At 35.8% G+C, this 18,149-nt stretch overlaps 1 protein-coding gene across 3 annotated transcripts in view; it reads left to right on the top strand.

The window, feature by feature from the left end:
- Positions 1-606: 606 nt before the first annotated feature.
- Positions 607-18,149, top strand: part of ZCCHC7 (zinc finger CCHC-type containing 7) — a 240,898-nt gene continuing 223,355 nt past the window's right edge. Inside the window, exons 1-2 of one of the 3 annotated variants that reach the window (XM_036856592.1) lie at positions 607-717; positions 5,439-6,069. In XM_036856592.1, the coding sequence (XP_036712487.1) occupies positions 5,460-6,069 (610 nt within the window). In that variant the 5' untranslated portion in view covers positions 607-717; positions 5,439-5,459. The other 2 variants (XM_036856594.1, XM_036856593.1) reach the window with 2 other exon arrangements.

The following is an 18,149-nucleotide window of genomic DNA, read 5'->3' on the forward strand; positions in this document are numbered from 1 at the left end:
TCTGTTGTCTTGTACAGTAGGGGAAAAAAGGAGCCGGAAGTGCCCCAGTGTAAACTAAGTTTACCTTCAACTTAGAGGTAGGAGGGACCTGCCTAAGGTCACCTAGCTCGAGAGAAGGATCTAGACCAGGCGCTCTCAAAGAGGCTTCTCCCTCGCTGGGATTCCCCGAGTCCACCAGCCAAGCCGCCTGCCGCACGGGTCCTCGTCCCCTTGCTGGGTCTCGGCTCCGCTCCCGCGCCACGTGGCACATGGAGGGTGTCCTCCGAGGTCAGGGGGAAAGGAGGCGGAGCCCGGGCTAAACCTCGCCCCGGAGCATCATGGTAGATGTAGTTTTTCTCGCCAGCACAGAAAGGCGCTGTCTCCCCGATTTTGCTCGGTAAGTAGCATATATTCTGTTCAAGTCATTCAAACATGGTGTCCCCTGTCACAGATGCAGCTTAAGTATCTCTGAAAGAAGCCTTTGGGGGGAAGGACCAGAGCAAGACAGGCACATCAAGGGGAAGGGAAAGGGTTAATAGTTGTTACGCATGCGTACAGAAGGCCTGGTGGATGGGCGGGACGGAAGACGACTCCCGGGAGCTGTGTTTTCCCCGGAAGTGCCTTCCCTTCTCCCGGGTCCGCGCGGACGCGGTTTTCTTACCTCATTTGTCCTCGCCCCTCCCCGTCCCTCTACGCGTTTTGGTTCCTGGTTGGTGCTTCCTGGTCGCAGCCGCGGCAGTGAGTATGTGTGTGACGGACCCCGAGTCGTCTGCGGCCGGGGGACCCCTTCCCGCCCTCTGCCTCGCCCGCTGGGCTGTGGAACTAGCGCGCGTCCGCCCTGTGTCCCTCACTCGTGGCGGGGCTCGGCTCGTGGCCTCTCAGTCGAGCTCTGCTCCACGCGACTCCGCGGACCGGCTGGGGTGTCCGCTTCTCCCTGCCCCTCCAAGGCCTGAGGCCGTGGTTCAAAAATGGCTGGGCGCCCATGGCCTCGGTGAGGAGTGGCGTTTCTGCCTATTTTACCTCCACCACTCCCCGAGGTTCCCCTGTCTTTTAGGAAAGCCGGTCAGTCAGTTAAACGCGAAGAGGGCTCGGCCTTTGAGGACCGAACAGTCCTGGGCCAAATCCAGCGTCAGCAGTCAGAAGCAGCAGCTGCAGCTGTGGGGACAGAAAAATTTCGGGAGATGGGCCCCTTCCCCCACGTAAAACAAGGAGACTTGGACTGTGTTCGCTGATTCCCTTTATCCTTCACATCTTAGCCGGCAGTTAACTTCAACTTTAAGAGTTGCAGGTGTAGTGGGAAAACTGGCTGAGTGGAGAGTCAGCAGGCCTGCGTTCTAGCCGGGGCTCCACCACCAGCTCGCGCTGGTGACTCCAGAAATCTTCTCTTTAGGCTGTATTTACCTTGATTTCAGATTACGGGGTTGAATTAGGAGATCTTTTATGCGCAGTGAATAAATAAGCTTCTCAGAGCCCATTTCTCGATGTATAAAATGAGTGTTCAATTTAATGACTTTCAGGTCCCTTCCAAAACTCTTGTGTTTTGAATTTTTAGGCTGTGTATGTTTCAGACGGTATTGTGCTTTGGGGATGATTCACTATCGCTGTTTTCAAGAGAGTCTGAGGGTGGGAATAAACTGAGGAAGAAGTGGAAGTGAGGATTGTACAATAGCTTCAAGGATAAGATACTGTGTAATAACAGGAAAAAGGGCTGAGGGAAAGGTGAAGGAAGTGTTTTGAGATAGGATTAGTTATTCTATGAAGACTTTATGTCAGGAACAGCTGGACTTGTCTGAATAAATTTAGCATTATTTTCTCCCACCAGCATCTCGTATTCTGTCTGAATTTTTTTGTGACCATTGTTTCCCACATTTGAATTCTCTGTCCCAGTTTGATTTACTTCAAATTGAAAGCCCATTCGAAGAGTGGGCAGAAATTTTAACACTAGAGTCAGTAGTGTTTCAAATCTGTCACTATCAGGATAGTTCACTAAGTCAGAAATTTTAATTTGAAATTAAACTGTTAATCACGTTCTAAAGAAAACTAGGCTTGATATCAAGCTGTGAATTTGATAAATTTCCTTGAGATGGATAACTATCTCATCAAAAAGAAACATCTAGGCTAAAAGTTCTTTGAAGAGAAATAAGAGCACAAGGACCGAAATGACCAGTTGGTAGACTGTTAGAGCAGAAATGTTGGCTTTAAAGATTGTATAATAAAATCTGAAAGCTTAAATAAGCCTTAAGTTGTCTAGTTTAAAAAAAATCAGTGAATGAATACTGCTCTCACTTTTGAACAGCGAGAGCCTTTGCAGTTATTCTCTATAGCTGTTTTATATTTGTTAAGCCATTTAAATTCTTCAGAGAAGTTTTATTCCCAAACTGATATTTTAAGTTCTTATATAAGAGCCTTCTTTTTTGGTCATGGCATTGCTATGGCCTTTGTGTACCAACTTGGGAAGCTCTTGGATGGTAAACTGACAAATTCAAATGTATGCTTTTCTTTCCAATTAAAATGCCTCTTTTATAGTTTTTAAACTCCACGGAAATAAAATGGATATTTGTTAGGTAAATTTAAGTGTTAGAACTACTGCAAATTTAGCTTTGAAGGAAGGTTGTTTTTTTTTTTAATCTTTGTTTGAAATGATTATTATTTTTTTAATCAGGGAAATGTGAATCAGTTTTAGCTGTGTTCTTAACCAGCTAAATAACTTTGGATAGGCCTCCTTATCTCTTTGGACCTCAGTTTCCTTATATGTAAATTGAGGAGGTTGATGAGATAATCTGAAAGGTCTCTTCCAGATTTAAAATTTTGTGACTCTCATAGGGACTTTATGTTATCTAGTTAAGTATGCTTGAGAATTGTGTACAATGATCAAAAAGCTGAGAAGTCCTTCTGAATCAAGACAGTTGCATACATACATATTTTTTTCATATTCGTCCTTGGAGTATGAATTTAAAAAGTTAACTTAATGCATTTGAATGTAATTAAAGTAGTAACATAAACCAAAACAGCCTCAGGCAAACCTTAACTCTGGCGTACATAAGCTACATAAATAGAAGAGCCGGTTATGCTGAGCACAATTTTCAGTACAGAAGGTGCAAAATCCTCTTAAAGGCCATAGGGGCTAAATTGTTAAATTCATTTTTCTACATTTCAGGGAAAGAGATAAACCCTTAGACCCAAGGAAGTCTGTTTTTATTTTATTTCTGTAGTTTATTTTTGGCATACATTCACAGGTGTGCCTATGGCTCTATTCTTAATCCCTTTCCTTTGGGATAGCTCCAAGAGTAGTACAAATTTGTAACTCTGTAATTTAGCTCTTTAATTTTTTCTGTGCTGCACCGGAATTATGTTTTATCTTAAGTCCACACTGGATCCTCAAGATGGATCCAGTGAGGATTTTGAAGGACGCATAATTCCTTTGACTTCTTTTAGAATTAATTTACCTATTAAATAAAAAGGAAAGGATTCATCTTTTATTTGTATTCCTCTGAGGCTAACATTTCAATATAAACTGATAAATGCTATGAGCATTATTTTTCAGACAGCCACATTCAACTTGTATGACAACAGCATAGCAACCTGAAGGACAGTGCAAGAAGGGAACAGGTATATTGTACCTTTTAGAAGGAAAAAAAGGCATTAAAAGTTGGGTTTCCTCCCCAGCTTTATTGAGATATAATTGACAAATAACATTGATTTTAAGGTGTACAACATGATGATTTGATATATGTATATATTGTGAAATGATTAACACATTAAGGTTAGTTAACACATCCATCACCTCACGTATTAACTTTTTTTGTGTGTGGTTAGAACATTTAAGATTTACTCTCTTAGCAGATTTCAAATATACAATATTGTTAACTCAGAACTTTTAATCATCTTTTCCCCCCAGCTTTATTGAGATATAATTGACATATAACATTGTATAAGTTTAAGATGTACAACAAAAGTTGGTTTCTTTATTTCTGTAAAACAAGAAACTCCAGCATGAGTGTAGTACATTTTTGGCTCTTGTTCGTTTGATTTTTGGAGTCAGCAGGTTGTATCACCAAAAGTACCCTGCCATTTTGGGCAGAGAATTGATAAACTAAGAAAACAACTAGTCTTTCTAAATTGTATCTGTATAGCTAAAAGTAGAGTAGAAAGAATAAATTGTCATTTTTAATTGTACTCTATACTGTGCCTGATTTTTTTTTTAACAAAAATGAGTTTTTTTCCAGCACTCATTTTTTTTTTTTTTTTTTTTCCAGCACTCATTTTGATCAGTGTTCCATTAGTACCTAATTGAAACATCTGTGTAGATTTTTGGTTGATGATATGAGAATCTTTGAAATAGTTGGAGACAACTATGAAATTCATCTCATCATAATTTTCATATTTTAGACACATATTAGATTTATTAGGGCTTTAGAACAAATACCTGATGATATTATTCATTTATTTATTCATTTGTTAGTTCAGCAGACCTTTATAGAGGTCTTGCTAAATGCCAGTTACTCTGCTTGGTTTTGGGGATCCATTGTTTAACAAAGCGCATATAGTTCCTGCCCTCCTGGGGTATGTGATTTGTGTTTGTGGGAGATTTACATTGCACTAGTAATTAGAAATGTGAATGTTTTGAAATGTAAAGTGCTGTGGAAACCTATAAAGGATCGACAGTTTAGTCTGGTGGGTCAAGGAAAGCTTCCCGGAGGAAGTGATATTTAAACAGAGTTGAAGGATGAGCAGGATTTACTATGCTCACAGTAGGAGAGTAAAGTGCTCCTAAAGCTGAGTTTTACCTCTATTTTAGGTCTTTAGTTAGTTTGTATTTCATACATATCTTTATAGGTAGCACAGAAATAAACTAGGTTTATCAGCTATTTTTATGTATTCTTTTGGTCAAAGATCAGAAGGCCTGGAGATTAATTTTTTAATTGAGAAGACAAATATACACCAAAACAGTAAATATAATTATGTCCTTTTGTGGATTTTAGTCATAATTGAAGTAATATTCCTGTGTGAGAATGTATACCAGGAAAGATGAGATACAGAACCAGAACCAGGGAAAAGATGAAGAATGGATGGAATAGTAGTGAGAATGACCTAAAATATTTTTGTGATTTTTAACATTGTGGAGAAAAAGTGATTGGTGTCTGAAACAGTGGATCTCAACCTGTTTTTCCTTTCTAACATACTTGTGAAATATAACATTTCCATTAATAACTGTAACTCAGTTTGTTGGCGGTAATTTTCATTTGGGAGGGGCTGGGCATTATTAGAGTGGGTCATAAGAGAATTTAGAAAATCTTGAAAAATGGTACTACTCTAAAAGAAAAAGTTATTTTAATATGTCATTGAGAAAAATGATGGCTTTCACAGAAGTTAGCTCTAAGAGGTGATATCATTATGCAGTAAACAGGCATGATCTGAGCTGTTAAAATATATTCTTTCTATGACTTTCTCTTTTACAGCATCAAGGTTACTGACTTTCCATGATGTTTGGTGGTTATGAGACCATAGAAGCATATGAAGATGACCTTTATCGTGAAGAGTCATCTAGTGAACTGAGTGTTGATAGTGAGGTGGAATTTCAGCTCTACAGCCAAGTTCATTATGCCCAAGATCTTGATAATGTCATCAAAGAGGAAGAACATGAAGAGAAGAACTCTGGGAATTCTGAATCATTCAGTAGTAAACCAAATCAGAAGAACTTAATTATCCTTTCAGATAGTGAGGTCATCCAGCTATCAGATGGGTCAGAGGTCATCACACTGTCTGATGAAGATAGTATTTATAAATGTAAAAGAAAGAATTTTAGAGTCCATGCAGAAGAAAAGACCCAAGGTCCTCCTGCTTTTCTTCATTCTAATGCGTTGGCAGATAAGAAATGCAAGAGGGATATTGAGAAGACTAAACCTGGAGAGAGATCAGGTACAATCCAAGAGGTCATGATTATAGAGGTCAGTTCAAGTGAAGAGGAAGAGAGCACCATTTCAGAAAGCGATAATGTGGAAAGCTGGATGCTGCTGGGATGTGAAGTTGATGATAAAGATGACGATATCCTTCTCAATCTTGTGGGGTGTGAAAAGTCTGTTAATGAAGGTTAGTATCATATTGGCCATTAAGAAAAGTAGTATCATCTTTAATAAGGAAGACTGCTTTTCCTAAACAAAAGACCATTAGGGTCTGCTCCATTTAATTCCTCACCTTTTGGTCTTGTTTTTTGGCTTGTTTTTCATGAGACTCTTTTACCAATGGCCACTTTAATGGTGGTCTGTCTGAACATCAGAAAAGTATGTCAGGATATCAAAGACACTCTGCTTCTGCTATAAGCAAATTCATAACTGCTTCTTCCTGTTTGGCTAGAGCCAGTTCTGGACCTGAAATCTTAGTTCCCCTCTCTCTCTGCTTGGTACCACAGGTGAGTACTCCATCCAACTGACATTGGCCCTATGCTCTTATTTGGCCATCCTCTGTTGGTTCTGCCTCTTCCTAAGTGATTTGCTTACCCAGGAGGTAACCATATAGCAAGCATGGGGAATGCCTGGTATACAGAAGATATGGAATTAGTATTAAGATTTTTATAAACTCCATAATCAGTAATGTAGGAAACTATGAAGAGCTGTAAGTCTACAGTAGACTGTAGGAGAGAATGCAAATTCTTGAGAGCCACATAATCGAGAATTGAAATTTTGGTGTTAGTTTTGTCTCTGTCACATGTAGTCATCAAGTATTGATGCTTATCCTTTTAAAAAGTCCCTTTCATTTTTCTCCCTTTATGCTTAATGTGTAGTCTCTTGCAATATTTTCCTAAATGATCTTTTATATCTTCCCTGTATGCTGTTGTTAAATTGGTAGTCTTGAAATGCCCTTTACTCAGTACTTTACTGCTGCTCCAAAACCTTTAATGGCACCCACTTGTCCTCAAAAGAAAATGATGATATTGAATATAGATCATGCTTTGGAGCCCCAGAGATTGACAAACTTTTTTTTTTAAAGAGCCAGGTAGGAAATATTTTAGGTTTCCAAGGCATGGGATCGCCTAACTACTTAACTTTGCCCTTGTTGTAGGAAAGCAGCCATTATATCTGAAAAAATGAGATGGCTATTTCAACAGAATCTTATTTACAAAACAGGTGTCTGGCTCAGGCTGTAGTAGACCAGCTCTGAGAATTTGACACCAAAAGGAAGAAAAGAAATAGAATAGTAGCTAGAACATAGAGCAGAATCAAGTAAAGTTTTGTCAGAATAAGAGAGTTGATAATGTTTTTAGGTGGAAGGGGAAAATCTCTTGAAGGAGAGATTAAACATGTTTGGTGGATTGGGGTAAGGGAGGCAAATAAGAGATGGGCTCAGGTATATTGTCTGAATTAGTCTTAAAAGGGAAGAGACATTTAACTGCTAAATTACCAAATATTTATAGAGGTGGAGAAGAAAGAATAAATTCAGATGGATTGAGGTAGATGAGGGAATATATGAGGATGTGTTTGATTTTCTTGGGAAAATGAAAGTGGAAGTGGGTCTGGAATCGGGCAGGGGATATTTAGAGGCTTACAGTATGGGAAAGATGTTTAGGTGCTATGGGGAATACTGTTAGGCAGTGGATCCCAATATGTTGAAGATGACAACTTCTTTAACTTCAAAAAAATTTGTGGACCCCCCTGCCCCACATAACTATAGTTATATTTTTAGTATTTGTTAATTGAGAAAATGCATGTTAGCAAAAAGCTATTCAGTACATTCATACATGACTTTGTATTTTATTAACCACAACATTGTCGACACATTTGAAAAATATTGTATAAGGCCTGTCTGCAACATATATGGCCTTATATAAAGTATGCCTCTGGCTACCCATTGTGATAACTAATTCTCCAGCTCCCAGGAGTCTGAAGCTCATAGGTTGGAAATCATTGTGCTAACAAATCAACAATAAGAGAATAAAAGCCTTGCTTAAAAGTAGTGTTCAATCAAAATTGAAACAATGTGAACTTTTAATGAACTCACTCTGAAGGATTTCATAACTTTTTCCAGTAATACCTGGGGCAGGGTGACAGAAACCAAAAGATCCAGGGTTAGGCAAAACATTACAGAACGTCAGAACAATCATTTAGCCTATTCCTTCTCTAAATTGCCTTCCTGTAACATGACACCTAGTTTCATCAAATACTAATGTGTTCATGATGATCAGCCACTTTTCTTGAATTCAAGTTCTGTATGTCCACTGTGCCAAATATTTCCATTTGGGTATCTTATTGTTATTTCACATTTACATACTGAAAATCTTGATAAATTGAAAAGAAGGCTTATCTTTCCACAGAAAGAGGAGCAGGTTAACTGGATGGTGGCTCATAATGTAACTAGGGTTTCTCAGGGCAAAATGAAAGGGATTGATGAGGGGTGGTGAGGATGGGGTTAAGGGTAGCTGAGCCATATGGAGATGAGGATTCTAGAGGAAAGGGAATGATGGACTTAGTCAGGTATGGCTTTTAGGAATGAAGAAAAAATTGGTAATCAGGTATATAGAGAAATCTCTGGAAAACAATTTTAGTATTTTATGTTATAGACAATAAGCATGGCTGTTCTTGAACTGTATTTTGGGGGGATAACTTGTGTTTATGGTATTTGTTTATTTTTTATTGAGGTGAAATTAACACAGAATTAACCATTTTAAAGGTTCAATTTGAAGGCATTTAGTACATTCACAATGTTGTAGAACCATTACCTATATCTAGTTCCAAAACATTTTCACCGCATCCAAGGGAAACGCCAAAATGTTTTCACCACATCCAAAAGAAACCCTGCACCGATTGAACAGTCACTCCTCATAACCTCCTGCCCCAGACTCTGACAAGCACAAGTCTGCTTTCTGTCTATGGATTTACCTATTCTGGATATTTCGTGTAAATAGAATCATCCAGTATGTGACTTTTTGTGTCTGGCTTCTTTCACTTAGCATAATGTTTTGGAGACTTATGCATATTGTAGCACGTATCAGTACTTCATTCCTCTTTTAAGGCTGACTAATATTCTATTGTATACCTGCATTTTGTTTATCCATTTATCTGTTGATGGACATTTGTGTTTCTACCTTTTGGCTGTTATGAATAGTGCTACTCTGGACATTCATGTACAAGTATTTACTTGAATACCTGTTTTGGGTATTCTTTTGGGTATAAACTAGGAATAAGATTACTGGCATTTCTCTGTTTCACTTTTTGAGGAACTGCCAAACTTTTCCACAGTGGCTGCACCATTATACATCCGCATCAGTAATGTATGAGGGTTCCAATTAACTGCAGTGGTTTTTATGATTACTTGTCATGTTGCACATTTCTATTTGATTTACTGGTAGACTCTTTGTTATTTCTTAGCAACGTTGGTAAAAATATTTATTTAAGACCTAAGTAATTCCAAGTAATTCTTGATTCCAAACAGTAAGTGTATGTTCCCACTATCCATATTGAAATTTATCCCTACTCTGTGCTCCTTGATCTACTAATGCCATAATCCTATTTTTTTCTAGTTAATAGGCAATATATTCAGTACTGATGCCTATTTGAGTGTGTTGTTACTTTCTAATCATTATTATCCCATTCATAAATAGACCTGGGGGTAGATCTGGTTCAGTTTGTATAATAGTCTTTAGAGAAAATATTTTTTCATATCAGTGGAAGTTTGTGGAAATTCTGGCATACTTTTGAAATGATGATGATTGTTAAACAGCAACAATAATGATTTTGTGTACTGCTCCCCCTCCTCTGCAAACCCCCCAAACTGTGGCATATTTGAAATATCAATATAATATAAGAGAAGAGATTAGTAACTCCTTGAGGACAGGTCTTTTCCTCAGAAGCCTTCTTAATACTATTTAGAGTAATTCTTTGCCATATATATTACTTTGTTTTTCATTAATTGCTAAATGATCAAACACTTATTGAGCATCTACTCTATGTAGAATACATAGAGGGGATTTAAAGTGGTAAAAGATGTAGTTTTAGCCTTAAGTGGCTTGGTGTTTCACTGAAGAGACAAAATATAATAAGAAGCTTAAGTAATTTATGGAAGTCTCTTCTTAACCATTGGAGTTAAATCTCTCAAAATCCTGGGGATAGATGTGGTTGAAAACTTAAAACTTTTTAAAAAATAGGATTAGTGAATTTGAGGTAGTACATGAAAAGTCTGAAGGACTATGTAAGTACATCCATATTTTCCATTGTTAAATTTGTAGTAATGAGTGCAGCACCACTCTTGCTCTGTGGAAATGTGAGGCTCTTTTGCACTACTTCAGTTTCAGTGAGATGCCTAAACGTTTGTTTTGCTTTAATACACAATTAGAATACACAATCAGGCAGATAATATACAACCAGGAGACATTTTTTCCCTCTTTTTTTCTTCCTCTAAATGTTAAATACTTTTCTGATTTTATGATCTGAAGCTGTCGATTAGCTTCCTTGGGTTCCATGGAGGCCTTGGTGATGTAGCACTCAGGTAGTGTGCTCAGCCTAGCTTTCCTCAGTATATACAGCTTTATGATGAGGGCTCTGCTTACAATAAATCCATGCCAAAACACAGGCCTTCAGTACCTGTTACATATGACTCTCAGCCCTCGCTACTGATGGCTGTAGGAGTTTATTTCTAAAGTCTAGAAACAAACTTCATTTGCTTCACTTTCTTTACTCTTTCCTGACGCTTCTTTATGTAAATGATACCTGCTCTGTCATTTGTCTTCCTTTTAAAATTCTCACTCTTTACTTTCTTTAGTTTATTATCCCCAGTAGGAGTGGCTTGCAATTCTCCTTTATTAGAAAGACAGATTTCTTGGTTGAAGACAAGGTGCAGCAAAGGAAATCAGCATGTTTTTTAATTTGTCAGGGAGATCTCTAGTTTGGGAAGGATTATTGTATATGACAGCCAAATGATGGGAATAAGTGCTATAGGAGTTATACATGAATAATCACCAACTTATTTTCCTGCAGAGGGAAGGGATATTATTAGCTCTAGGAGTAATTGTTAAATCTTTGTTAATTTTTAAGTATGGAAATTTTAAAGTATACAAAACTGGAATGTCGTAATGGTCTCACTGTTCCATAAACCAGCTTCAACAATTATCAACTTATGACCAATCTTTTCTCATATGTAACTCCATGTCCCTGCATTATTTTGAAGCAAATCACAGTCATCATATCATTTCATTCATTTATTTACATACATATACATACATATATACATTTCAATATGTATTTCTAAAAGATAAGTTTTCTTTTTAAGAAACAATCATATTATTATCACACCTAAACAAATTACCAATAATTCTTTTATCATTAAATAACCAGCCTTCAGTTTTCAGGCTTCAGATTTCCCTGATGGGCTCTTAATTTTTTTTCCTACAGTTTATTTGAATCAGATCTATTTATTGTAGTTGGGTGGTAACTTGTGTCCTTTAATCTTAGGTTCCTCCTTTATCTCTTTCTTCTGTGTGTTTTTTTTCTTCCTTATAAATTAATTGTTATACTAACTGGATTGTTTATCCTCTAGAATTCCCTGAGTTTGAATTTTGTGATATTGTTTAACATACTCCACTGTCCCCTGTATTTCCTATGAATTGGTCGTTAGATCTAGAAGCTTAATTAAATTCAGGTTTCTATCCCTGTGATTGTGCTATTAACTAGACACATAGATAGGTTCATTTGTTTCATTTTGCTTTTCATATGTTAATATTTAGTATTACCTTTTAAGAATTCAGTTTGTTTCATAATTATGTAAAATATTTAGAACGTTCCAAATTCAAATCAATAAGACAAGGTAAAAAATATTCAGAGATGTCTACCTTCTGTCCAGTCTTCATTCTGTTCCCACCCTTCCTCTTAGGGGTAACTGTTAAGAGAAAATTGATAGTTTGTCCTTACATTAAAAAAAATATAAGCAAATATGTATATATCTTCATATCCTCCCTCCCCCTTCTTGAAGTAAACAGTAGCATATGATCTACACTTTGCTCTACATTGTTTTTTTTCTCTTAACAGTATATCCTGGAGATCAGTCCATAATAGTACCTAAAGATATTTCTCATTTCTACGACTATGGACTATTTTTGTGTCTTCTACACTAATCTGAGCTGGACACATTAGGCATGTAACAAATACTTTTTGGAAGTGAATGAATAGTAATTTTAAATAGTTGATGGATAATATAATTGTTACAGTTTTAAAATGTATTTTAAATAAATGTATTATAGTCTAAGTCCACTTTCAGAAGCATGCTTTATACCTATACTTATACTCCTGGTCTTACCGTTTCTTTCTCATTTAGTAATTTTGAAAGATTTAGATTTAGCAAAAAATTAAATAGGTTCAGATTTTAAAAGGAAAATACCTTTTAAAGAATGAAGAGTTCAGCATTTTTAAAAGTGGAAGAAACCTGTTAGTTCCTAGTGTATGTGACTGTTATGGTGTAGAACTTTACATTAATGTAGAACTCCTTCAGTATGTACAGTTGGGTACATCGTTCTTTTATAATAGTTTGTCAGCATTTGGCACATAGTGGGTACCTAGCAAATCTTGGGTGAATTTAATTGAAGTTCTACCTTTCCGTATAGAATAGTGCTCTTTACATGGTACTACATGAGGTTGAAGTGAAATTATGGCTTTAGTAAAGTAAAATCATGAAGTAATTGATTGAAATTGAAGTATAATTATGGCTTTTAACGACTTAGTGCAGTAAGTCTTTTAACTGTTTTTGTGTCAAGTCACTTTCACCCCTAAAAAATAGGCACATAAAAGTTTTGGATACATTTTCAGAAGTTGAAGAACTCATCTAGAGGCAATTGCTGAATCCCTGGTATTTATAAGGCACTCAACCAAGACTTGATAACTAATTAAAATTTGAGTAGACTGGATTACCTACTTGAATTTCAGTTTTTCAAATACATCATATTTTATTTGATCTGGGTCTTTATATATGCCTGGATCAGTTTCTACCTTGCCTGGCTGATACCTACTCATCCTTCAAGTCTTAGTTTAAAGTTTACTTCTGAAATGAGGTAATGGACATAGGTTCTCAGTGGTGGCTACTAGGTCTTTTACAGCTCCATAGTTGACTACCTGTGACTTTGGGTAACTTAATTCTTTTACTGGGAAAATAATAAATTTTATTTCATTAAGGTTATAAGCTAAAATGAGACAATGGATAGACTAAATTAATGTAATAGGAAAATATTTTGACAAAACTCCTAACTACAGGATAAGTTCACTGTCAACTGTGGCAAGCATGGGCATATAGCTTCTACTTGGTTTTTTTAAATTAGAAGTTCTCAGATTTTTTGGTGAACCCAAGTTGCTTTTGAACAACATGTCTCTAGTATGGCACTTTATTTGAATAAATTTTATTTGATTTGGTGACATTTTATGATCTACTAGTTAAAACCTAAATCATCTGAAGTCTTAAAATCAATCCAACAGTTACTTACTGGATGCTTACAATGTACAGGCACTATACCGTTAAGATGTTGGGATTCAAGAAGTGCTATGTAGTCCCTGCCTTTAGAAACCTTAAAGTGCATGACAATATGGAAAGTCCACTCTATTACCAGAGTTAAATACATTTCTACAAATACAGGAGATGTCCCAGCACATACATAATCATTTCCAGTTGAATGTAATAGACTTTTTAAAAAAGATTATTACAGATAGGCAAAGTACAAGAGTGAATTGAAAAGTAACCCTTTGAACTCAGTCTTGAAGAATGGATAGGATTTAACGTTCAGGTTAAATGCAGGGTGGAAGAATAAAAGCTGAAAACCCTAAAACTATATGATACCATTAATGTTTAATTAATGGCTTAATATGTGGCTGGGTATGATTAAACATTTTAATAGCATGTCCTTTCAGAAACCACCTCAGCCTAAATGAGAAAGGGTATTTATGTTCTGCATATGCTGTTGGAAGATTTCTTGGTTATTATTTTATTCCAATATTTTCCACCTATTTCTTGCTCATATGTCTCCTTTTTTTTTTTCCTTTAAAAAATTGGATATTTCATGCAACTTTATGGCAGATAGAAAAATTTTCTCAGACGGACCAGATGCTATATGTTAGTCAAAGGACATGACCGGCTGCTTAAAATGTGTGTTTTATGCAAGGCTGTTCAAAGTAGAGCATGTCTTGAAATATAACTTTGGCTCGTCATAGCTTGTGTTCTTTACCATCTTTTAACATAGAAAAGGAACACATTCTGTTAGTTTGGAAATACAAATAAATTAAACTTTCCTTTCAATGCTCTTCAAATCTTCAAGGTGGTATTTTTTGCCCCCTTTCTGCATTCATCAGATAACCAGTCAGTCATAGGGTCTTTTTTTTTTTTTAATAAATTTATATATTTTTGGCTGCGTCGGGTCTTCGTTGCTGCGCGCGGGCTTTCTCTAGTTGCGGCGAGCGGGGGCTACTCTTTGTTGTGGTGTGCAAGCTTCTCATTGTGGTGGATTCTCTTGTTGCAGAGCACGGGCTCTAGGCACGTGGGCTCTAGAGTGCAGGCTCAGTAGTTGTGGCTCACGGGCTTAGTTGCTCCACGGCATGTGGGATCTTCCCCGACCAGGGCTCGAACCCGTGTCCCCTGCATTGGCAGGCCGATTCTTAACCATTGCGCCACCAGGGAAGTCCAAGTCATAATTTCTTGAGAGATCTTATGGCCTAATAGGTCGTAAGAGTGGGTTGGTGTTTGACATACTTCTTATGGATGTATAGTTTAATTTCTGCCTTATAATTGAAAAGTGGCCGCATGCTGGAGTTCTGGTAACCGAGAGCACCAAAGAGCTCCCTCCCTGATGTTTTCAGCTTTTGTAAGCATGCACTACACAATTCCTAAAGCTGCTTTTGAACTGTGTCTGTAGTTGTAGCATGTCACCTTACACTTAACTATTGTGAGGGCATCTTTTTATTTAATTTCTAATTAGCATAATGACTTGAGCTGTGTTATTCACTGTTCCATGGTGAAGTTGTCATAGGGAGAGAAGAAATAAAAATGTTCAATTTCAACTTTACTTGTGAATGGAGTGAAGTTTGAAAGCCTTTTATTGCCATTGTTCAGCAGACTGAAAATCTCATTAGAAATCCCAGAAATGCAAAGGCAGCTTTGGGTTGGATTTTAATAACATTTTGGAATGTTGGTATTGTATGTCGCTAATTTTTGTGATTTCATTGTTGATCAGCAACTTAGCTATGCATTCTTCCAAAGTCAACTTAAGACTTTTAGCCTAAATTCATTTACAGTAGCTTTTCTTTTCAACAGTAATAAGTACCTAGGGAGAGAATTAAATTTTACTTTTTTTTTTTGACGTTTCTCTTAGAAACTGATTTGATTTTCATATAAGATATACTAAATTTGTTGGAAACTGCATGTAAGGTAATAGCATGCTATAAGAAAATAGCATGTTTATTGAACTAATGACTTAGTTTTGTTACCATTAAAATATTAGTCATCTTCAGGTCTACCTTTTTTTTTGTTTGGTTTTGAAATGGAGAAGCATAAAATAAGATGGCAAGATTTTCATTCTTATCTAATTGTCATAGGAAGTTGAATCCTGATGTCTGGGTAAAGAGTGTTTAAATATAAAATTCTTATAGCTGTTTGCTATAAAAATATTGTATATAGAGATCACTTGTTTAAGAAGATAAGTCTAATTTATAGATAGTATGGTCAGAAGGTAGAATTTGATATGAACTATATACGATTAGACTGTCAAACATTTTTCAAAAGAAGTACAGAAATGAGAACATTTACTTTTTTTCCCCTTGTAAGAGTAAAGGCTACTCAGAAAATTCATGACTCTTAAGTTGATCCTGTTTTTAAGACTTTGCTAAATTTGTATTTAATTTCAGGGTAATTTACTAATCTCTTGCTAATTTCCTCTTGGTTGTTAACACTTAAGTAAAAGTGTTGACTTATTGGAAGTTTTTTAGCCAGAAGTTTTTAATCTCTTAAGTGTTTTGTTATAAATTAAAGTTATTGTCATGGTTAAGTTTTTGGCATTTTGAGTTACTTGCCAGATTGTTGTTGATTCTGCTGATAATAAGGAAATGAATATTTTAATTGAGCATCCACCATGTGTAAGGTCACATTTTCTTTTTAAATTATACAGATACACTTAAGAAAATCTACAAGAATAGATGTGACTTGTTTTTTAGTTTTTGAATCTTGATCTAACAGCATTAGCTCTGGATAGAGATGTAATTCTGGGGATAAAAATTATTTTTGTAATACATATTTGGATTCAAATATAAAGGCAGTCTAATAATGGGTTATTTAAAAGTGGATCTTGTCTGATGTGTGTACCTTTTATTTCTATGACATTTTTACATTAGAATTTCATAGTTTTGTTATAGTTTTGAAAATTAGTTAACGGTGGACTTGAGAGCATCTGCTCTCCCCATCTTTTGCAAATACATTTTAAGGGAAGACAGCATAATTCTATAATGGGAAAAAAATTTTTATTCTTCCCTTCTGCTTTTGCCTAAATATATAGTCAACTTATAATTACCTCAAGATGAAAGAATGCTGTTTAGAGCTACTCATTGAGAGAAACTGTTTTGTTGGGAATCCCTTAAAGTGTGTAGGTCACTTCTGATTTTGCTTTGTAACTAGCGCCTGTTACAGAATTATCTACTCTAGGGAGGGAAAGCCCCAATTTCTAGAAGACTTTTCAATACTCTTTCTATATTTTTAGTTAATGAGAAACTCTGAAGATGTAGGAAACAGACTGGTTTTGGCTGATAAATAAGATTGTTAAAGTAAGTCAAAAATTAGGCTTTGAAAAGTCAGGTGAGAGGAATTCAGGATATAAATTCGCAAATTTAACTGAAGAAAGGTTTTATTTAAAGAAAAGGTGTGCAACCATATCAATCTTGTAACTCCTTGTATTGCACTAGCCATTTTTTATTGTTAGATGGTCTGATTTAAACAAAAATGAACTTTGTCAGTGGTTTTATTTAGAAATAGCATTACTTTCTACTTTTAAGGAGGATTTTAATTGTCAATAAAATTTCATTGTTGAAAAATCACCTCACTCCCATATAATTAGTATTTTGTTCTTCATTCAATACCCTGTATCTAGTCCACCCCTTTTGGGTTTGCTTTAAAAACTATATAAATTTTGTGGGAGAATAAATATAACTTATGTATTGCTATAAATGTATTCTTATTTGAATCTAGTATGATTGGTTTTTATGTGTATGAAATACTTCCCTAAAAACATAATATTCAACCTAAATGTTCTAGATAGGTGAGTTACTGGTAAAAAATCCATCAGGTCTTAAGTTGTGGAATATTTGTATTGGTACTTAAGACTGTGACTGCTTTGGTTGTTGTATAAGTCTCTTTATTCTTCTGTTTGAGATGTTCTAGTTTGGGAAATTTCCTTTATTATCAGATTTAACAGATGAAATGTAATGGTTGTACCACAGATCATCTAATTTTCAACTTTTGGTTAGTTAAACTAACTTTGGTATATAGTTCTTTATGGATAGTCAAAGAGGAGTTGTGTTCAGCTGTGTGATTGTGCTACCACTTAAGTTAACATCAGCAGCAAAGGGTCTCATCTCTGACTTTTCTTCCTTTCATTAAAATTTTCAATTGCTTTTAACATTATTTAAGTATAGAAGGAGATAGAGTTGTAAAACAAATTTCTGATTTGGTGATTCTCAATATTTAGCAGTGGGGATCCTTTTTCTTCCTTTAGCTATATCACATACATATGTATATTTTGATTTAAGGGGAAAAAACTTAATTTTCTTTATGTATGATGTAGATACAGTTATTGTTTATTATTTTTTAAAGTTAATAAAACTAATCTCAAAAGATCTTTAGTAGTATACCTGCAACCTCAGCAGTCCCTTTTTATCTATACAGATTTCCCTGCCTATTGTGGCCGTTTGCTCTAATTTAAATTTCCCATGGCTTTGGGTTGCAGACTTGGTTTTCTGCAAGAGTGCCCATGCTTACATGGTCATATATTCTGGGTGACTTTTCCACTTTTTCTTTTTTGTTATTTTGTTGATTGCTAAAGGGAAAGTGGTTTTTTTTTTTTTTTTTTTTTTTACTTGTTTCTTTGTTTTGATCTTTCTTCCTTAGCCTATCTATTTGTGTGTTGTTTTGTTTTGTTTTGCAGATTGGGAAGAATTATTGTGTGG

The sequence above is a fragment of the Balaenoptera musculus genome, chromosome 6, assembly GCF_009873245.2.
Source record: "Balaenoptera musculus isolate JJ_BM4_2016_0621 chromosome 6, mBalMus1.pri.v3, whole genome shotgun sequence".
Classification (NCBI taxonomy): Eukaryota; Metazoa; Chordata; class Mammalia; order Artiodactyla; family Balaenopteridae; genus Balaenoptera; species Balaenoptera musculus.